We start from the raw sequence: 23996 nt of genomic DNA on the forward strand, positions 1-23996 counted from the left end.
TCGAACGTTCATTTACACTTTAAAGGGTGTAGTTAATTCTAAACACCAATTATTGAGAAAGCGCACACCTAGCTCGGATGCATTTATTCCAGTCGTGAATTATTTCCGCCAATTTTAGCGTACTTTTGAAAACTGTCAGACGACAACGGTAGCTTGTTTACAATCAAGCACGAGAAGGTGAAAGTTTGTATTCGCTGCTTCGACAGAAATAGAAGTTAACTGTTATAGGAAGTTTGTCGTGTAATAACGATAATTATAACCTCATAAGAAAGTTTACATAAATCTGTCAATTGTATTGAATAACTTTAAAATATTTCCTTTCTATCCTTTTTCTGTTTCGATAAGCCAAGTTCGAATTTATCTTAATCTCTTCCAGCTGTATATAGGTTTTTATAAGCAACCTGAATTTAAGTCACCTGATTGGAAGTCAAGCGCTTTATTCCCTGAACCACCGCGACTCTATGTTGTCACTTGAAATCGTCAAAATTCTTTGACTGTCACACCGAAAATAAAAAATAAAACAGTAGCGCAGAAAATGAACTTTAAAAAGAATGTTATCGCCGAAAGGCGATCACTAGTTACCCATTGGCGAAATGGTTGTTGACTATTTTTTTTTTTTATCCTCTTTATTTGCGATATTCAGCTGAATTAGTATTGAAAATTATCCAGTTTGAACTGTAGGTTAGAATTTCTGATTCTTAATTAAAATTATAGAAACGAAAAAATATCGTTTAGTTGATGAAATTCTCTTTTATTCACAACTCAAGAAGTATTTATGAGATATCTCCGGTCCCACATATCTCAAAAATAAATTCACCCACTTAATGCATAACAAAATTTAAAGTGAAAAAAAAGGATTCTAAAAAAAATCGAACAGCAGCGGTCGCCTAAGCAGCACATGCAATGAAGACGCATGCGCGCTGTTTACTGTTACTATTGAACACAGGCAGGCCCGGATTAACCTATAGGCACACTAGGCACGTGCCTAGGGCCTACGAAATTCAGGGGGTCNTTGCTCATTTGTTGTTGTATTGTTGACGTGAAGTGTTTACATAGTTATCGATCGAACTAATCATAATGGTATTATCGATATCAACTGCAATATCGGCAGTATGTCGGTATTGCAGATAAAGTTCGATAAACAAATTTGTACATTAAAATCCATATTAATAAAAATGTAAAAAATAAATATGCAAGAAAATTTTAGCATATATTTTGAGAGGGGGAAGGTGGGGAGGGCCCAAAAACCGCTATGCCTCGGGCCTACGAAAGGTATAACACGGCTCTGTGCCTAGGGCCTACGAAAGGTATAATCCGGCTCTGAACACAGGTGAAGAGTGTAATGACGTCCAAATAAGGTGCGAACGCCATCAAACCCAAAACAACACCCTTTTTGCCAATGGGTAAAGAAAAAAAAAACAATTTCGAGAGCATGTTTTATGCTACATTTATACAAATTTATTTTATTTCCGGGATAGTCTGGTTGGCAAACCACTGGAGTCACGTTCGGGAGAGCGGGAGTTCGAATTCAGCCGGTGGAAGACTCCCCATCTAGTAAATGGTTCCCGTTAAATCTGTCTGGTCACAAAGTCTTCCATGTATCATATCAAAATGTATAAAACCTCCACTTATCAAAAAGTATCATATTCAATAATTATGTAAAATATCTACGATTCTTTTTAAGATGGTATTGATGATTGCTATGTATTAGATTATAATATTTTTTTAATACTAATTGCATCTTCATCATTAATGATCGCGATTTTATCATATGCAATGTTGATCCGAGACTTTGCTGGATGATCCATTCAAGTCACTTTTTGGTACCAGAACAGTTTACTTGAATGGTTTGATTGCTATACATCCATCGTCTACACGATAGAAAGAAAGTTGTAAATAAAAGGGCACTCATTAAAGAAGGCAGCACAAAGATACCATCCAAAGTTATACAAACGTTTGGTGGACAATACTGAACCTGTAATTCCCCACCTTCATATTCATTTTTAGCCTTGTTGAGCACAATTGTTAAGGACTCAAGAAGCGTAATTTTAGGGATTACAGGATCAAAAGTGAACTGATCGTTAAGACTAGGACTGGGCTATAAATAGATGTATCGAGACATATCGATTTAACGCATATATCGGCAAGACGATACAGCGACTCAAGGCGATGCATCAGAAATCTGATTTAAGCCGTCGAGTAAAGACAACGAGCGCAAAACGATATAGCGATAATAACACTGGCAAGGATATAAGATAACGATATAGCGATATAAGACTCTTCTCTTACGTTCCGATGTCGACTCGCGCTGTGGAAGACGATGTTCGTTTCGTTATATTGAAATGGCCTTGATTGGTGAGCTCTAGTGCGACGTAAATTAACAACAACAAGCCTAGCTACCTAGCCTCAACCATTAGCTCCATTAATAAAAACACAGAGCTATAAGCTAACTCAGAGAGCTCGTCTTACTTTTCTACAATCTGCATTCTACACAACAATCCGTACTTATGTGATTGTACATTTTGCTGTGTAAAAAAAATATAATGCTGATTGAAAACTTACCTGTTAAAATTCCCTGTCTATAAATCGTAATTATCAATCTTATCTTATATTTTACTGTGAGACCTAATAGCGCTAGTTATCAAATTTGTCTCCATTTGAACTTCTGCAATATGATATCCGAATGTATATATATTTTCAATCCAACTTATATGATCATGCTAATTTTATAAGTTTGTAAAGTTTTGTTTCTTTTCTCTTTTTAAAAAATTTTTTTTCGCTAAACTCTGCTGTTTTTCTATTTTTAACAGGTAACTGACCTGATTATTAGATCTGAATTTGAGTTATTATAAATTGATTTTTGATTGACACAGTAATTGATTTTTATATAAAATGTGGATATTTTAATTTTTAAAGTTAATTTTTTGAAAAAAAATTTTTTTTGCTTGATGCAGATTTGCTCGTTATATTAAATAGATTTTATTTCTACCAAATATTAAAAAAGGACAAATGTACCACAATGATTTGTTGATTCTTTTGTTACAAATCTGAATTTTTAATTAAACCCCTTCTCAACGTCATATTTTACTAAAGTATAAAATAAAATGTTCTAAAAAGCATTTCTAAAGTGAAATATTGTTTAAATTTTTATGATTTGGGAATTACTTTTTATAACATAAATTTGAAATTCCAACTAACTCATTACAGAATTTTTTTATTCTCAAAAGAAAAAAAAATAGCAAGCATTCTGTTTCCTCTGACAGGCAAGGAAGGCAACTTTTTTGCTTCTGAAAAGAAAAATCTTTTCACAAGAAGTCTGTATTGTTCTGCGACAATGCCGCTATGATTCAGCCACAGGGGTTCATTGCTTGCAGAGAAAAGTAATTTCTTGCAAATTTTATAATGATACATGTTACTTTAAATTAGGATCTAAATATGCTTTATGTGTTTAGAATTACAGTTAAATTACCTTATTCATGTTGGCCCTGAATATGGCAATTTTTTTGTTTCTGTAGCCTGCTATTAGAAAAAGGTTGGTTGTGCATTCGTGATTTAAATTATATATTTGTTTATTTTGATTCATTGCATTGAAAAATAGTAAACTAAAATATACTTCTTTATTTTACCAATATTATGAATTTTAAAATATTATTCCGAAGTCAAGCATCACTGGCTGCGGTCAGTAAATGGGTGACCACTTTGATCAGCCTGTGTAGGGACGGAGAGTATTGTCCTCGTTAAACTGTTCTACCCTAAAATGCTTTACTTTGCATGCAGGTACCAAAGCAGGGGAGCCATTCCCTCTGCATATGATAAAAAATTAAGGTGACCGTCCCATTGTGCAGCTCTAGTGCGATATAAATAAAGTACCTACCTACTTAAAATATACAGTGTTTTCACTACAGAGCAAGACATATTTTTTTCTTTTCTCGCATTAAAAAATAATTAACGTGAGAAGTTCGCGCACTCTATTAATTTTAAAATGCTCAAATCTCTCGAATTTTGGAAAAAAATTCGTTTTTCGCCATTTTGAAAAAAACATGAAAACAGCTACGGCAAGCGTTGAGGAAAGAAATTAGTCCTTTATCAACTACTTTAAACATAGTTGTTTAAAGTTAACTCTGTTTTTAGTTGTTAATGAATTAACAAACTCCCTCATCGACAATTTACAGCAATTTATAAAATTTTAAGTCTGTGAAAACTATGCGGGAAGACCTAACAAGAAGTATGAACATGGAAATAACTTCAACGAACTTCACTATTCTAAAACAGAAATAATTGAAAACCCTATACTGGTAGATGTAGAGGATAGGAAAATGTGAGCACAAATGCTACAGTGATTCCGAATAGTTCAGCATCTGTTGCAAGGTCACTTAGCACCCAAAACCGAATTAAAACAAAATATTGTAACAGATTGATTAATGAGAATAGCTGATGAAAAAGTAGATATAGAGCATTTTCCATATGATGATGCAGAAAATATTCAACGATTTAGAAATTGTAATATGTTAAAAATGTATTGTAATTAAAGAAATATTTTTTTTTCAAGTCTACTCGTGTTTTTTTTTTTTTTAGTTTTTAGAAATCTCACCTAACTTTTTGAAATCTCACCCTGTTTTTGAGAAGGGGTGAGAAATTCTCTCCCATTTTTTCTGTATTGATAACACTGATATAAGTGCATGAGTTTAGTTTAAGACTGTTTTAAATGAATGTTACTATTAAGGAACTTTTCTCAATTATCTAATTCCTCTTATTAACTTTTAATTTTTTAGATTGCTGAAATGAATTCTGATCCTAATGAGATTCTTCCATTATTCCCTATTACCACCACAACTGCATCCAACCCTTCTCTATTCCCAGCTTATTATTCGCAAAGTCAAAATGATGGTATATTCTATTTATTGTTTGATTTAATCTAATAGAAAAATGGTTTAGGTTTGAATTTGTTGTTTGAATATTGTAATATTTGAAAAATAATTTTGCTGATATTTAAAAAAATTAATTGCTACTTTAAGTGATAGTTTGTTATACGTAAATATTAAACAAAATCATACTAATTCTAAATTTTTATTAAATTTTAAAAATTTCCCATTGGAATTCGTATCATCGAGATCAAAATTCACACAAAATTAAAAACAGAAAAAAAACATTTAAAATTTTATTCAGCCTTCTTCATAGTTTGATATTTTTACTATTTTTTTTTTAAAAAAAACATTGATCATGTTTGTTCTACAGATATATCATGGGTCTGTCTAGGTTTTTCTGAAAGGTGCCTATTTTGTGAAAATTTAGACATAATTTGTGAAAATTAAAAATTATATTAAAAAATCAACACAAAAATATGGATTTATCGTTTTTACAGGATACAAAAATAAAATTTAGAAAAAAGTATTCTGTGAAATTTCCTAAAGTTTAATTTGTGAAGTTCGGTATTAAATTTGTCTTGGACAGACCCCTGTATATGCTTCTTACAGACACTTCTTGCTCGGGAATTTTTTCTATATGAAATTTGTTTTGTACACATTTTTGGCTTTTTGCCAAACTCATCCCTGATTTATTTTGATATTACTTGGGATGTTCTGCTAAATATCACAAACCCAGTATTCATGTAATAAATCATGTTTCTTGGATTTGCTGTGTGTCAATTGGATCACAGTTGGGAATGTAGTTTGTCTAAGCTAAGGAATCCTCCCGCCACAAAGTCTGAGGCCATCTGTTGCTATGGAAACAAGAATTGCCCATTTTAGGGAGAGTAGCTTCACTTTAGGACTAACCCGAGCTAAAGCCACTCCAAAACAGTGACATCATAATATTCATACCTCGTTACCATAGTCACCACCACAGGTCCAGACGAATGTCTGGGGAAGTTATTATTTTAGACAAACTATACAGACAAAACAGTGATGGGCATAAATTAATAAGCATAATTAAATTAAAAATGTGACTCAATTTGTTTGTTTATAGAAGCAGTTTGATTCTTATTCAACTTTTTATTTTTGCCCTACTTTTTGATTGAAATTGCATTAAACTGATTTGTGTGCATATTTTTCCCTTCTACTTATACACATGCGTAACTATTGCTCCATTCCCATCAAGTACGCACATCATAGCTTCCCGCAGTGGGCTGATCGTAAAGTTATGGTTCTAAGTAGAACACCGAAGTCAAACATCACGGACTGCGATAAGTAATGGGGTGGAGGACCACTTGGTCATTGATCAGCCTGCGTAGGGACCAAGGTTAAACTGTTACCGTAAAGTGCTCGACTCGGTGACGTAAACTCTTACCGTTACTACCATAAAGTGCTTGACTTAGCATGCAGGTCGTCAGGCTACCAGGGCAGGGGTGTCATCCCCTCTGCAGAGAATCAAAATTGTGCTAGGATGTTTTCGAATCATCCTCAGGGATATTTCCCTGACTGTCGTCAATAGCCCATTGTGCAGCTCTAGTGCAAAGTGAAAAAAATACTAAACTTTAAATATAGCACCAATCAGATTCCTATGCTTATTTTATTTTGGCAATTTGTATTCTACAAATCCCTTTAAAATCTTTTCATTTAAAAATCTATATTAATTGTTAGACTGGAATTAATACGTGCCCAGTCTAACTTACTTTTGATGTGAATTCCACTGTTATTAAAGTAATTTATGCATTTTATTTGCTTTAAAGACAACAGGAATGCTGATCCCAAGTAGCTAAACAACAGGAGTTATGCTCCCTCGAATAATGAAATAGTATACAGCAAACTAGAGTAAGTATAAATTCTCATATGAAATAGTATATTTAATACATTAATTTAAAAATAAAAGATATTTAACCAATGTTGATATAGAAAATATTTTTAAAATTTTATTTAGGTTGTAGTAATTTTCCGAATTGAATCACATTGATTGAATTTTTCTATAGAATTTTTTCAATGGATGTCACTTACTTTAGAAATTTTTATTTGCCTTATTATTCAAATGTTAGATTATTATTGTTTCTTAAAATACATATTCTAGAGAAATTGTTTCAAACTGGTTGATGGGCGGTTGGAGCCCAGAATTTTGTGTCTATCAAGTTTTTGTTGCAAATATAGTGTTCTTCTAGTTTTAAAATTGTAGAGGGAGCTTGTGAGCATGACTGCTGTTTCAAATTTGTGTTTATAATTCATGTTGCAAAAAAATTTATTTTGTATCCGAATTCAAGAATGGCAAATTTTTTGTCACTTTAATTCTATGTAAGAAATTATCTTACTTTAAATAAAGTTAAATGACTTAAATTAATTACCAAAATTTGGATTCAAAATTATGAAACAACAAACTAATTTTTAAAAAATTTCCATTTATTATACTTCCATTATTAGGTATTTTAAGACTTACTATGTCTGTTCTGTTATTATCAAACCTACATATCTAAAAAACTAGAATGTGTTGGAATTTGAAAACTTGTTTATCCATCCATCCTCATTCCTTCTACAAATTTAAATGTTTAAATTATTTTCTACAGAAAAATCATTGAAAAATTAAACTGTTTTGCTGTTACACTTGAAAAAAAAACAAAGATGGATTGAATTTGCAAAGCAAGTGTACCATTGTTGGAGAGAACATGATAATTTTTTTTTTAAAGTTATAAATAATACAGTAAGAGCTGTGATGGCTTAGGAGATAGAATGTTTGCTTTCCAATTATTTAAATTTAAAAAATGATCCAATTTTTAATGTAAAAAATGAAGTAAAAAAATCTAGAAGAATATCTGAGAAAGAAACTATTTAATTTACACTACATATTTTTAATGAAAAAGAAAATTAATCTCTTATTATCTGATCTTTCATTATCTGATCTGTTAATAAGTTAATGAAGATTTAATTTTTATAGTTTTATTTCTAAATCAATATTCATAAAAATCACTTGAGCATATTATGTTGTTGATTTTTAAAGATTTTTCACCGGATTTTGTAGCATAATTAGTTTTTATTTTTAAGATATAAAGTTTTTTATTCTTTTTACTTTAAACTAAATTTTGTATTTTTTTATGACTTTTTGTAGGAAAACTGTAGACTGTGATTCTGAACATGTTAGAGCACGCAAGAAAATCAAGCATTTGAAGAAGAAAAAAGCTAAACACAAAAGTGTTACTCCAAATACAACTAGTGAAATATTTGTAGTTCTAGAAAAGTATAACTAATATGAATTTCCTTTTCTTTTAAAAATACCTTAATACAGTTGTTATGTGTAAGTGTATAATTCTTTTAAAACAGCTGTAGATCAGTTCCATTTGGGAAAATATGCTTATGATTGTGAAGTTTTTACTGAAACTGTATTTTAAAACATTTCATTAGGGAATGGGTCATTAGGGTTATCAAATTAGTGTTGAAATTTACTGTCTATAAAAAATAAAATTTGTTAGTCTGGGAGATTTTTTCTCAAGCTCATGAAATTCTGCAAAATACTATTTTTTTATGCAAAACAAATTTTTTATAATGATAATTGTCTTGTAATTTGTTTTGAAATTGGTGGTGTTATGTAATCAACAATAAAAAAAATTATCTTTTGTCGAATAATATCAGTAAAATCCTAGTATATGCTACAAGTTGGGCGTGATTTTTAGAAAATGTCACCACAGCTTGTCGCCAAACTATTGATATACTGGGCAAATGTGTACGAGGCAGTGACACTAAAAGAGCAAAAGTAAAACTCTACTGTTTAAAAAAAATTTCTAACCAAATCTACAACTACAGACTACAAACTTTATTGTCTTCTCTAACATTGCCAATGCCAACAAATCCACTGTGTAAAGTATACTAGGTTGTAATAATATTAATATAGTTGAAAATTAAATGTGATTATTAAAATTGAAAGTCCAGTCTGAAGGATCGCACTAATGGCAGACTGTATTGAAGAGTGAGTTTTTCTATCTCTCAATTTTTCGGTTTATGAACATGATATTTTATTTTTGATGTGAAAATTAAAATGGTATTTTTCAATCTGCAGTTGGAGAATTAAAAAGTTGTGACTGTATGCTTACCTATCAGTCGGCACAAAAGCTCCTGTTTCTAAAATAAGCTGTACAAATAAAGCTAATTAAATGTTTCATACGAAATCTTTTATTCTACTTTACACCTACATTAATAAATGCAATATATCTAAAAAATTCAATAAAATATTGTCATTTGATGAAGCGGTGTATAAAGAATCAATATTTTGTGTTAAAAAGTTTCTTAATTTTATTGTTTTTGGTTAATTGTTGATTTATTACAAAATTTGTATCATCATTTGGTATAAAAATATAGGTGTCTGTAACATAATACAAACTAGTGTGTTCAATCATAAATCCTACTTCTCCATATGTGTAATGAAAAAAAATTTCTTCCCTGCAAAAATTAACTATCTATGCACATCATAATATGATTTTAAAAATTAATCATTCATTAATATAAATGGATGGTTCACTGTGTTAAAATGCATAATTTTCAATAATATTTTAAAGCTATTGAAAAAAATTTATATCTTCATTATTAATCCTCTCGTGAGTTTTGAAATATTGTGATTTTTTAATCTCTTCAATAGGCAGCAATGTAGTGGAAAGCCCCGTGGCGACATTGTTGCAGAACATAACCACGTTCTTGCACAAATATTTTTCCTTTGGGAAGTAAAACATTTTTCTTCTTTCGAAATATTTTATATTTTCTTCTGAATTATTCAGAAGACTCCTTTCTCGTGCATCGGAGTGGAAAAAATTCTTGTGATTTTTCTATTCTCATTTGAGAATAATGAAAAATAAAGAATAATGAAATAGAACATTTGGATTTTTTTTCTGTAGAAATTTTTGTTCAGTTTTTTCATGTAGTTATTACTACTGATTTCCACATAGCTATTAAAATCCGATATTTTTAATACGATTTTATTTATTAAAGCTACTGAATCTCGAAATGAAAACACATTTAGTACCCTCTTTTTGAAGAGTCCGATTCCCGGGATTTGGTTGTCAATCTTTTTTTTTCGGTACTTACTGCTACAGATTTCGCGATTTTTTTAAAATTTTAATTAATCTGATGATTAATTACAAAAGACGAGAATATTTCCCATAATATTAGAATAAGAAAATATTACATATTCAGTTTAAAAAATTATTTGATTCGATTTTTTTTTAAATTTATTTATTTTGAAGTTAACGCTTCTCTTACTTCAAATAAGTAACATGTATATTTGTTATTTTTAAGCATCTTGCAGAAAAATATTAGTATAAGAGAGGTGTGTCGCAGAAAGCAGGAAAAAATTCTGCCACATGGGTGAAAAGTTGTATATATTGGAATGCATTATTTTCATAATAGTAAAATCCGACTAATCATAGTATTTATGTATTTTTTATTAATTAGTTGTTTTTATGTTGTTAACTAAATTTAAGGATTTATTTATTAATTTGTGCTTACATTATTATTATAGACTTAACCTTTTCATCATTGAACATTCAAATGATTAAATCTGAATTTATTATTTAGAGACTATTAGAAGTTACTTAAGTAAGAAGACATTAATCAAAGAAACTGGACTATCCTATTTAATTTTATTTTCGTTTTTTAAAAGCCTTTGAAGGTGTTTTTTTTATTCAAGTTTTGTAAAAAGTGCTTAATTTTCTATCTTTTAAAAAGAGATTTTTTCTTTGCCGTATTGACTGTAGTTCTAAATTACAAAAAATGCAAGATTTTCACAATTTTTTCTGCCATATTTATCAGAAACTAGTTATTTTATCAAGATTATGTGAAGTTTTTGAAAATGTTTTTGAATTTTATTGACATTTCTTTAAACAATATGAGAGAAATAGTTTTTATTACGGCACAGATCCTAGTTATGAATTATTTTGCTTTGGAAAGTGATTTAAAATATTTTTGAGTTCTTAAAAAATACTTAAAAGGTGCTTATTTTTTGTTAAAGAAATCTCACTACGCACCTTGTATAACTAACTTTTATATGCTTGTTTGAATGTGTACTTGGACCAATAATGGAATTTTAAGTCCTGATGATAAATAAAAAGGTTTTTTTTCCTCCAAGTTATTCCTTGTCACTCGCTATTTAAACCACTTGCTTATTTTCTTCTTTTTATTAACTGAAATATAGTTTAGCATTATAGTAAACTTTTCTTTTCGTTACTCGTCTAGATATTTTGCCAAATTTCTGGAAAGATCCTCCACTCAAATCCAGCCACATTCTTGGATATTTCTTATAGCTTCAGAACTTACGATATTCTCTAGTTTGCAAACAAAATACCCCTGATGACTCTACTAAAGAAGACTTCGGTAAAAGTTTTAATGCATAATTTCTCTTATTTATTTAGAATATTGGGTACTTTTCTGCTTGCCAGGTACAATTGAATTCAAATATACTTTTTATTATTTATTTTTTGGGGTAGTTTGTCTGTGTGTAAAAAATAAATAAATAAAAATAATTTAAGCACCTAGCTAACGGAACTGGCCCATATTTTCTTTTTACTTGCTTTTAAATGTTTATATTCGTAAAATTGCTTTTACGTTGCATTAAGATGTAGATAACCAACACAAAGACCAGAAGGATTTGAGGTAATATTTATGAATAAAATATCATGTAAAATAAACTTGTCAATAATAAGTCACAGAACTCCCATGCTTTATCTATCTTTCTATTTAGTATTGATGCGATTTGCTGACACAAAATAATTTGTTAGTTGAATTATAGGATATTGAAAAATTATGCCTTCATCTTAGCTGCAAATTAATTTTTTTATATTTACTTATGAAATGGTATGTTACTAGAAAACGATGAAGCAACATCTTTTTGTGGCCAGGGAAGTTAAGGACCCTTAATTGTGTGATCAACAGCCTAATTGTGGCAATGTAGTCAGTATTGTACACAGGTCATCTTTACTTCCCAAACAAGCTGGTACCATTTCTTTTTTGACAAGCTGGTACCCATCAATCTGAAGGGCTTCAAGTTGCCATTAATAATTGCACCCTAGTTCTTCATAACAGTTTAATATCTTACTCACTGACAAATTGCAGCTAATTTGCAAGTATAAGCAGATATAAAATTGATAAATCAGTAATATATTGATGCATTTCATCTAATGCAAATATTAGAAGCATGATATTTTTTATTGAAGTAAATGAATAACACACCTATTTATGATCTAATCCAAGAATGAAACTAATTTACAAATTCAGAAAAAGATAAAATAAGTAAGTAACATTTAAAATAATAAATCAAAATAAAAAAACGCCTACAGCAGCTAAATACAACTTTGTTTTATTTTAATTTATAAAATCAGAAAAACAATTCTAGCAGAAAACAAAAATTATAAAAAATTTGAGATATGTGTGTTAGCAGGACAGTACATCATGAGGGGACACACTACCTGCTAACACGCACAAGAGCCTCTCTGTTGTCAGTGGTAAAACCGAGGCCCCATCATGGAAAATCAAATAAGAAAAAACAATTAGAAAAATTTATATATAAATGCAAAGAAAAATAAATGACAAACAATCACAAAGTAAGTCTTAGTAATGACTTAAAAGTACACAAAATAAGACTTGAAAGTACACAAAATAAGTTTTTTTTTAATGCGGTAAAATATGGGTTAAAAAAATTGTGGGTATAACAAGAATTTGAGAAAACCCTCCATACATCAGAAATACAATTTTTTTTCCTTAAATAAATTAATTTGCATCTTAATATTACAAAAAAAGAAATTGAAAAAAAAAAGTTGGTTATATTTCACTATAAAAAGTTTCGATATATTTATTTTTAGTACAAGCATTGTAAACTTTTTATATTTGAACTTTCTTTAAAAATGAACTTTTTATTTTATTTTGAAGATTAAAATTTTTTTTTTTGTGTGTGTGTGTTTTTTATTTATTTATTTTTTTATATATATATATACTTGTGCTATATTGTGGTCATTTAGTCTTGGGTTAATGTTTTTTTTTGTTTGTATGTTTATATTTAAATAGTGCTATATGCTATATTTTTATCATTTCTTGCTACAGATAGGTCATTTAGCTTTGGGATAATGTTTTTTTGTGTGTATGTGTGTGTTTATACTTAATTAGTGCTATATTGTGCTGTATTTTTAACATTTTTTGTTAACATTTCTTGCTACAGATAGTTCACTTAGTCTTGGGATAATGTGGAAAATCCGAGTCTTGTATAAAGAATGTAGACATCGTAGTCGAGTAAAGAATGCTGACATCGCCATTATGTTATTATATCTCTCTTTTATGGAGGTCCTACCTGAAATTTGAAGTAGGATTTCTTTTTATGTTTGTTTTCAATTAAAAATCCATGTTTTTCTTGTATCTTCTCTTTGCTCTATAATATGTACATAATGATTTAATACTCCTTTAAAAAAAATTGTGTGTTTTATTGTATCCTTCTAGTACTAGTTATTAGTAAGCATTTTTTTTTATTCTTGTTTTTAATAGTTATTTTGGACTATACCTGCACCTTTTTTTTGTAGACAGGAGGAATTATAGAGGTTAAGGCTTTACAATTTCAAGACAAATAGAATTATGGTTATAATCATAGGCGTTGTTGGTGCAATGAATGGTAGATAGTTGTCACCTTCAGTAATTCGAAATCCCAGAAAGCCCCCCCCCCCCCTAATATTTAAAATACATAAAAAAATTAAATGAATTTTCATTAGTTTAAATTTAACTTATTTAAAACAAAGTAAGGAATCAAAAAAATGTAAACATTTTGCAGGTGGAATATTTTTTTTTCAGAAGGGAAGTGTTTAAAACTTATCTAACTGAATATTTTAGTTTCATTCCCCTTAAAAATTGGACATGTGACAAGTGACAATAGGGTCATTACTGTGCACAGGCCACCTTTACTTCCCAGACAAATTAATAGTTATTGTGTTAATTTTTATTTTAATGACTCTCCCAAATTCAAATCATTTAAGATCCGGTACTCTTATATAAATATTTTTGAAGAAAAAAAATAATCATTATAGAACATATTAAGAATTTAAAATAGGAGGTATAAAAAGGCATATATTTTAATTTTAAATTAATTATTTTTTTAAATGTTTCCAATGACTTTTTGATTTACACTTGTTCATGTTTCGAAAAACATTTTAAATAAATCCCTAAAGTCATTTATGTCTATTGGATACTTGAAAATGTCGAGAATGTGCAAAGGCATTTGATCATCCACTTCTTTACAAAGAACAACAATGTCTTCGGTTTTCCTGTATTTTGATACAAAATATTATATGAAACCTAGCTGAATCTGATCAGACTTGTTATTATATGTTAATGAATTAACGGTATTCATAAATCTGATTTTAAAATTTTGAATTACACTATCTATCAACGTTTCCCCTGGCAAACACTTGAATTTTGTGTTCTTTAGCCCCTTAACAGTGACATATATTTCAGAAAAATGGGGAAAAAATTTGACGGTTTAATTCTTTTATTTATAGTACTATAAAAGTTAGAAAATGGTTTTTTATTGCAAAAATAAATTTTTAAATGCAATAATTATAGTATTTATAATTTTTACATACACATAAAAAAGTAATGGATTACATGCACATCTTATTCAATGAGAGCAAATGAAACAAAATTTTGATGCTAAATATGATATAACTAGTATAATATAATATCAAAACACAACAATATGATTTTCAATACATAAATTTTACAAATTTTTTACAGTATGGTATATCCCCAAACCCCACCCACATTTCCCTCCCTGGAATGAAGTTGTAATCCATGAAAAACTAGAACCACTATTGTCATCTGTTAGGAAAATAGTGAATTTAGCATCCTAAAGTAGAAACAAACTCAGCTTGGGCTTCACAAAATAGAAACGTTAATTTTTGTCCTGCCCGAAGTCANCTATGTCTGTTCTGTTATTATCAAACCTACATATCTAAAAAACTAGAATGTGTTGGAATTTGAAAACTTGTTTATCCATCCATCCTCATTCCTTCTACAAATTTAAATGTTTAAATTATTTTCTACAGAAAAATCATTGAAAAATTAAACTGTTTTGCTGTTACACTTGAAAAAAAAACAAAGATGGATTGAATTTGCAAAGCAAGTGTACCATTGTTGGAGAGAACATGATAATTTTTTTTTTAAAGTTATAAATAATACAGTAAGAGCTGTGATGGCTTAGGGGATAGAACGTTTGCTTACCAATTATTTAAATTTAAAAAATGATCCAATTTTTAATTTAAAAAATGAAGGAAAAAAATCTCTGAGAAAGAAACTATTTAATTTACACTACATATTTTTAATGAAAAAGAAAATTAATCTTTTATTATCTGATCTTTCATTATCTGATATGTTAATAAGTTAATGAAGATTTAATTTTTATAGTTTTTATTTCTAACTCAATATCATTCATACAAATCACTTGAGCATATTATGTTGTTGTTGTTTTTTAAAGATTTTTCACCGGATTTTGTAGCATAATTAGTTTTTATTTTTAAGGTATAAAGTTTTTTATTCTTTTTCTAAATAAAATTTTGTATTTTTTTTATGACTTTTTGTAGGAAAACTGTAGATTGTGATTCTGAACATGTTAGAGCACGCAAGAAAATCAAGCATATGAAGAAGAAAAAAGCTAAACACAAAAGTGTTACTCCAAATACAACTAGTGAAACATTTGTAGTTCCAGAAAAGTATAACTAATATAAATTTCCTTTTCTTTTTAAAATACCTTAATACAGTTGTTATGTGTAAGTGTATAATTCTTTTAAAACAGCTGTAGATCAGTTCCATTCGGGAAAATATGCTTATGATTGTTAAGTTTTTACTGAAATTGTATTTTAAAACATTTCATTAGGGAATGAAATTTATCAAATTAGTGTTGAAATTTAGTGTATAAAAAATACAATTTGTTAGTCTGGGAGAGTTTTTCTCAAGCTCATGAAATACTGCAAAATACTATTTATTTTATGCAAAACAAATTTTTTATGATGATAATTGTCTTGTAATTTGTTTTGAAATTAGTGGTGTTATGTAACCAACAATAAAAAAAATTATCTTTTGTCGAATAATATCAGTAAAATCCTAGTATACGCTACAAGTTTGGTGTGATTTTTAGAAAATGTCACCACAGCTTGTCGCCAAACTATTGGTATGCTGGGCAAATGTGTACGAGGCAGTGGCACTAAAACAGCAAAAGTAAAACTCTACTGTTTAAAAAAAATGTCTAACCAAATCTACAACTACAGACTACAAACTTTATTGTCTTCTCTAACATTGCCAATGCCAACAAATCCACTGTGTAAAGTATACTAGGTTGTAATAATATTAATATAGTTGAAAATTAAATGTGATTATTAAAATTGAAAGTCCAGTCTGAAGGATCGCACTAATGGCAGACTGTATTGAAGAGTGAGTTTTTCTATCTCTCAATTTTTCGGTTTATGAACATGATATTTTATTTTTGATGTGAAAATTAAAATGGTATTTTTCAATCTGCAGTTGGAGAATTAAAAAGTTGTGACTGTATGCTTACCTATCAGTCGGCACAAAAGCTCCTGTTTCTAAAATAAGCTGTACAAATAAAGCTAATTAAATGTTTCATACGAAATCTTTTATTCTACTTTACATCTACATTAATAAATGCAATATATCTAAAAAATTCAATAAAATATTGTCATTTGATAAAACGGTGTATAAAGAATCAATACTTTGTGTTCAAAAGTTTCTTAATTTAATTGTTTTTGGTTAATTATTGATTTATTACAAAATTTGTATCATCATTTGGTATAAAAATATAGGTGTCTGTAACATAATACAAACTAGTGTGTTCGATCATAAATCCTACTTCTCCATATGTGTAATGAAAAACAATTTCATCCCTGCAAAAATTAACTATCTATGCACATCATAATATGATTTCAAAAATTAATCATTCATTAATATAAATGGATGGTTCACCGTGTTAAAATGCATAATTTTCAATAATATTTTAAAGCTAATGAAACAAATTTATATCTTCATTATTAATCCTCTCGTGGATTTTGAAATATTGTGATTTTTTAATCTCTTCAATAGGCAGCAATGTAGTGGAAAGCCCCGTGGCGACATTGTTGCAGAACATAACCACGTTCTTGCACAAATATTTTTCCTTTGGGAAGTAAAACATTTTTCTTCTTTCGAAATATTTTATATTTTCTTCTGAATTATTCAGAAGACTCCTTTCTCGTGCATCGGAGTGGAAAAAATTCTTGTGATTTTTCTATTCTCATTTGAGAATAATGAAAAATAAAGAATAATGAAATAGAACATTTGGATTTTTTTTCTGTAGAAATTTTTGTTCAGTTTTTTCATGTAGTTATTACTACTGATTTCCACATAGCTATTAAAATCCGATATTTTTAATACAATTTTATTTATTAAAGCTACTGAATCTCGAAATGAAAACACGTTTAGTACCCTCTTTTTGAAGAGTCCGATTCCCTGAATTCCGTTGTCGATTTTTTTTTCGGTACTTACTGCTACAGATTTCGCGATTTTTTTTATTTTAATTAATCTGATGATTAATTACAAAAGACGAGAATATTTCCCATAATATTTGAATAAGAAAATATTACATATTCGATTAAAAAAATTATTTGATTCGATTTTTTTTTTATTTTTTATTTTGAAGTTAACGCTTCTCTTACTTCAAATAAGTAACATGTATATTTGTTATTTTTAAGCATCTTGCAGGAAGATATTAGTATTAGAGAGGTGTGTCGCAGAAAGCAGAAAAAAATTCTGCCACATAGGTGAAAAGTCGTATATATTGGAATGCATTATTTTCATAATAGTAAAATCCGACTAATCGTAGTATTTATGTATTTTTTATTAATTATTTGTTTTTATGTTGTTAACTAAATTTAAGAACTTATTTATTAATTTGTGCTTACATTATTATTATAGACTTAACCTTTTCATCATTGAACATTCAAAAGATTAAATCTGAATTTATTTTTTAGAGACTATTAGAAGTTACTTAAGTAAGAAGACATTAATCGAAGAAACTGGACTATCCTATTTAATTTTATTTTCGTTTTTTAAAAGCCTTTGAATGTGCTTTTTTTATTCGAGTTTTGTAAAAAGTGCTTAATTTTCTGTCTTTTAAAAAGAGATTTTTTCTTTGCCATATTGATTGCGTTCTAAATTACAAAAAATGCAAGATTTTCACAATTTTTTCTGCAATATTTGTCAGAAACTAGTTATTTTATCAAGATTATGTGAAGTTTTTGAAAATGTTTTTGAATTTTACATTTCTTTAAACGATATGAGAGAAATAGTTTTTATTACGGCACAGATCCTAATTATGAATTATTTTGTTTTGGAAAGTGATTTAAAATATTTTTGAGTGCTTAAAAAATACTTAAAAGGTGCTTATTTTTTGTTGAAAAGATCTTGCTACGTACCTTGTATAACCAACTTTTATATGCTTGTTTGAATGTGTACTTGGACCAATAATGGAATTTTAAGCTCTGATGATAAATAAAAAGGGGTTTTTTTTTCCTCCAAGTTATTCCTTGTCTGTTTAAACCGCTTGCTTATTTTCTTCTTTTTATTAACTGAAATATAGTTTAGCATTATTGTAAACTTTTCTTTTCCTTACTCATCTAGATTTTTTGCCAAATTTCTGGAGAGATCCTCCACTCAAATCCAGCCACATTCTTGGATATTTCTTGTAGCTTCAGAACTTACGACATTCTCTAGTTTGCAAACAAAATACCCCTGATGACTCTACTAATGAAGACTTCGGTAAAAGTTTTAATGCATAATTTCTCTTATTTATTTAGAATATTGGGTACTTTTCTGCTTGCCAGGTGCAATTGAATTCAAATATACTTTTTATTATTTATTTTTTGGTGTGTTTTGTCTGTGTGTAAAAAATAAATAAATAAAAATAATTTAAACACCTAGCTAACGGAACTAGCCCATATTGCTTTTTACTTGTTTTTAAATGTTTATATTCGTAAAATTGCTTTTACGTTACATTAAGATGTAGATAACCAACACAAAGACCAGAAGGATTTGAGGTAATATTTATGTATAAAATATCATGTAAAATAAACTTGTCAATAATAAGTCACAGAACTCCCATGCTTTATCTATCTTTCTATTTGGTATTGATGCGATTTGCTGACACAAAATAATTTGTTATTTGAATTATAGGATATTGAAAAATTATGCCTTCATCTTAGCTGCAAATTAATTTATTTCTCTTTTATTTACTTATGAAATGGTATGTTACTAGAAAACGATAAAGCAACATCTCATTGTGGCCAGGAAGGTTAAGGCCCCTTACTTGTGTGATCAACAGCCTAATTGTGGCAATGTAGTCAGTATTGTACACAGGTCATCTTTACTTCCCAAACAAGCTGGTACCATTTCTTTTTTGACAAGCTGGTACCCATCAATCTGAAGGGCTTCAAGTTGCCATTAATAATTGCACCCTAGTTCTTCATAACAGTTTAATATCTTACTCACTGACAAATTGCAGCTAATTTGCAAGTATAAGCAGATATAAAATTGATAAATCAGTAATATATTGATGCATTTCATCTAATGCAAATATTAGAAGCATGATATTTTTTATTGAAGTAAATGAATAACACACCTATTTATGATCTAATCCAAGAATGAAACTAATTTACAAATTCAGAAAAAAGACAAAATAAGTAAGTAGCATTTAAAATAATAAATCGAAATGGAAAAACGTCTACAGCAGCTAAATCCAACTTTTTTATTTTAATTTATAAAATCAGAAAAACAATTCCAGAAGGAAAAAAAAATTGAGATATGTGTGTTAGCAGGACAGCACTTCATCAGGGGACGCACTACCTGCTAACACGCACAAGAGCCTCTCTGTTGTCAGAGGTAAAACCGAGGCCCCATAATGGAAAATCAAATAAGAAAAAGCAATTAGAAAAATTGATATATATATGCAAAGAAAAATAAATGACAAATAATCACAAAGTAAGTCTTAGTAATGACTTAAAAGTACACAAAATAAGACATGATAAGAAAATGACCACAAATAAGAAAAATAAATAAAGGTACAGTTAGAATAGCCACATCAAAATTGTCAAATCATTAAGAAAGCTTTATAAATGAATCAAGTGTGGACCCCTTTTTTAGAAAAATTCAATGAGTAAAATCTATTTATGATTTGGTTAAATTAGGAACTTCATTCATTGAAGGGATAATTTCTCCCCTCCCAAAAGTATGAGTTTGTGGCGCCCTTGCTAGAGAACTCTGATAAATAACCGAATTGTTATATACAAAATCGCTAAGTGAGTTGTAATATGTGTCTTAATGTTTACACTTTACAGATCTATATCTTAATAAATTAGCATTAAAGAGAATTATTTTTGAATTGAGGGCTCATTTCAGAATTTGAATGGAATTTTATATAAGTTTTAAAAGAAAGCGTTAACCCGTATTTTACCATCGTCCTATATGGAGGACAGCAACAATTTGTTTAATTTTTACTGCCGGTATTGTTATATTCAATTATTTTTCACTTCTAAAATAAAATTTAGATAGATTAACATTAATTAAACTTATTTTATGACTAATACTATTTAGTTTTTTGTATATTTTTTTTTTTTAGATTTTTGAAAATAGCTATTTTTTACTATTTTATTTGACGTGAATTAAAATTTAATTTGAAATAATTACAAGAAGAAAATTATAAATTTGCTTTGAAATTTATTAACCCCAAGCCTTTAATATTACATTTGAGTTAACCAAAGAGGCTTGATTGCAAAATATTTCGTAGTGGATTGGATAGGACAGCTTGTATATGCTAGACCATTAAAGTTTTGGACAGTTACTTGAATGTGATGTTTTACTTGTTTAAATAGCATGTGAGGGAATTTTTTTCAAAAAATTTAAATTGTTTTTAAATGTGGTAAAATATGGGTTAAAAAAATTTTTGGTATAAGAAGAATTTGAGAAAACCCTCCATACATCAGAAATACAATTTTTTTTCCTTAAAAATAAATTAATTTGCATTTTAATATTACAAAAAAAGAAATTGAAAAAAAAAGTTGGTTATATTTCACTATAAAAAGTTTTGATATATTTATTTTTAGTACAAGCATTGTAAACTTTTTATTTTATTTTGAAGATTAAAATTTTGTGTTTGTGTGTGTGTGTTTATACTTGTGCTATATTGTGGTCATTTAGTCTTGGGATAATGTTTTTTTTGTGTATGTGTGTGTTTATACTTAATTAGTGGTATATTGTGCTGTATTTTTAACATTTTTTGTTAACATTTCTTGCTACAGATAGTTCATTTAGTCTTGAGATAATGTGGAAAATCCGAGCCTTGTATGAAAGAATGTTGACATCCACTGAATCCTACCTGAAATTTAAAGTAGAATTTCTTTTTATGTTTGTTTTCAATTAAAAATCCATGTTTTTCTTCTATCTTTTCTTTGCTCCATAATATGTACATAATGATTCAATACTCCTTTTAAAAAAATTTCGTGTTTTATTGTATCCTTCTAGTATTAGTTATTACTAAACATTTTTTTTATTCTTGTTTTTAATAGTTATTTTGGACTATCCCTACACCATTTTTTTGTGGGCAGGAGGGATCATAGACGTTAAAGCTTTACAATTTCAAGACCAATAGAATTATGGTTATAATCATAGGCGTTGTTGATGCAATGAATGGTAGATAGTTGTCACCTTCAGTAATTCGAAATCTCAAAAAGTCCCCCCCCCTTAATATTTAAAATACATAAAAAAAATTGAATGAATTTTCATCAATTTAAATTTAACTTATTTAAAACAAAGCAAGGAATAAAAAAAATTTAAAAATTTTGCTGGTGGAATATTTTTTTTCAGAAGGGAAGTGTTTAAAACGTATCAAACTGAATATTTTAGTTTCATTCCCCTTAAAAATTGGACACTTGACAGGTGACAATAGGGTCATTACTGTGCACAGACCACCTTTACTTCCCAGACAAGTTAATAGTTATTGTGCTAATTTTTATTTTAATGACTCTCCCAAATTCAAATCATTTAAGATCCGGTACTCTTAAATAAATATTTTTTGAAGAAAAAAAAATAATCATTATGGAACATATTAAGAACATAAAATAGGAGGTATAAAAAAGCATATATTTTAATTTCAAATTAATTATTTTTTTAAATGTTTCCAATGACTTTTTGATTTACACTTGTTCATGTTTCGAAAAACATTTTAAATAAATTCCTAAAATCATATATGTCTATTGGATACTTGAAAATGTCCAGAACGTGCAAAGGCGTGATCATCCGCTTCTTTATAAAGAACAACAATGTCTTCGGTTTTTCTGTATTTTGATACAAAATATTATAATTATTTCAGAAAAATGGAAAAAAAAATTTTGACGGTTTAATTCTTTTATTTATAGTACTATAAAAGTTAGAAAATGGTTTTTTATTGCAAAAATAAATTTTTAAACGCAATAACTATAGTATTTATAATTTTTACATACTCATAAAAAAGTAATGGATTGCACGCACATCTTATTCAATTAGAGCAAATGAAACAAAATTTTGATGCTAAATATAATATTACTAGTATAATATAATATCAAAACACAACAAAATGATTTTCAGTACATAAATTTTACAAATTTTTTACAGTATGGTATATCCCCAAACCCCACCCACATTTCCCTCCCTGGAATGAAGTCATAATCCATGAAAAACTAGAACCACTATTGCCATCTGTTAGGAAAATAGTGAATTAAGCATCCTAAATTAAAAACAAACTCAGCTCGGGCTTCACAAGATAGAAACGTTAATTTTTCTCTTGCCCGTAGTCAGTTCGGGCGACACTGGCAAGGGGTTAATTGTTCTTCAAGTCAAATTTTTTGCAGTAACTGTATGTTATGTTATTCAGATGAGATATAGTACGGAAAGAAAAGGGAATTTCTTATATATTTTTGAACTGCTGCCACATTTTAAGCTTTTGTACTTGTGAATAATCATCATTCGATCTAGTAATATCTCAATATGTGTGCATTAAAATAATTTAGTTATCACATAAGTTAATTTTTACATGTTCATAGCTGCCCAACTCTACTGGATTTTTCCAGTTTCTCCTGATTTTATAAAAATTCTCCTGGTTTTTGTACATTTTAGAAAATTCCCTAAAATAGTGTAAGTTTCCTTAAAAAGTCCCTATAGAAATAGAATTTTTGTGCAGATTATCGCTTGCTTGAAATAAGTGTCACTAATGCGTAATGAAGTAAATCTCATTAACAAAATTCAGTTGACTATCTCTGAATTAAATTCCTATTACTATTCAAAAAGATGAATAAACATAATACGTAACATTTCAAGTTTATTTAATGTGAAATCATAACTGGAAAATTGTGCAGTTTTGCTATTTTGATGACTATAAAAATCCCTAAAACTCCCTATGTGTAAAATATTTTGTATATTTTGTAACAATTATCATGAAATTTATATTATTTCGTAAAATCAACTGGATTTTTTTCTTATACATGTTGGCAGCTATGCATGTTTTAAAGTTGTAATAATACTTTTCCATCAATTTATTATTCCTTGATATTTTTCTTTCAGATATCCAATAAGCAAATTGCGAAAGCCAAAAGCATTTACTACAGAGTTCTTCAAAATTGCTGTTGGTATAAGGTAGATGTTATTTTATAACTAAATTATAATTTATCAACCACATATTACTAGATTCCACATCGTATTTACACTGTGTTTTAATAATTATTTGTATATTTAAAAAAAAAGGAAGAAGTTACGGTAGTTGTTATATTTTAAAACAAAAAAGTAAAGTGAATTATTTTTAAATTGAGTTTTTGCTTCATATGACTAATGTGCAGAAATATGCATAACATATTTCCTAACATTAAAAGCCAAATTATTATCTTATTACCCATTAGCAATATGGGTCTTGGTTTGGATTTGATGGCGTCCACACACTTTTCAACTGTGTTCAAGAGTAATAGTAAACAGTGCCCATGCGTTGCTAAGGCG

At 28.5% G+C, this 23996-nt stretch overlaps 1 protein-coding gene across 14 annotated transcripts in view; it reads left to right on the plus strand.

The window, feature by feature from the left end:
• Positions 1 to 2242: 2242 nt before the first annotated feature.
• LOC107453536 (nuclear exosome regulator NRDE2) overlaps positions 2243 to 23996 on the plus strand; it is a 31038-nt gene continuing 9284 nt past the window's right edge. The window contains exons 1-8 of one of the 14 annotated variants that reach the window (XM_071184168.1): positions 2243 to 2588; positions 3453 to 3532; positions 4773 to 4887; positions 6668 to 6749; positions 8026 to 8154; positions 18603 to 18740; positions 21275 to 21363; positions 23571 to 23642. In XM_071184168.1, coding sequence (XP_071040269.1) covers positions 21298 to 21363; positions 23571 to 23642 — 138 coding nt within the window. In that variant the 5' untranslated portion in view covers positions 2243 to 2588; positions 3453 to 3532; positions 4773 to 4887; ... (2 more) ...; positions 18603 to 18740; positions 21275 to 21297. Of the gene's footprint in view, positions 2811 to 3217; positions 3381 to 3452; positions 3533 to 4772; positions 4888 to 6667; positions 6750 to 8025; positions 8155 to 11135; positions 11274 to 13110; positions 13252 to 15514; positions 15644 to 18602; positions 18741 to 21274; positions 21364 to 23570; positions 23643 to 23996 lie in introns of those variants that run through there. The other 13 variants (XM_071184164.1, XM_071184166.1, XR_011637422.1 and 10 more) reach the window with 13 other exon arrangements.

Source organism: Parasteatoda tepidariorum, chromosome 8 (genome assembly GCF_043381705.1).
Source record: "Parasteatoda tepidariorum isolate YZ-2023 chromosome 8, CAS_Ptep_4.0, whole genome shotgun sequence".
Lineage (NCBI taxonomy): Eukaryota > Metazoa > Arthropoda > Arachnida > Araneae > Theridiidae > Parasteatoda > Parasteatoda tepidariorum.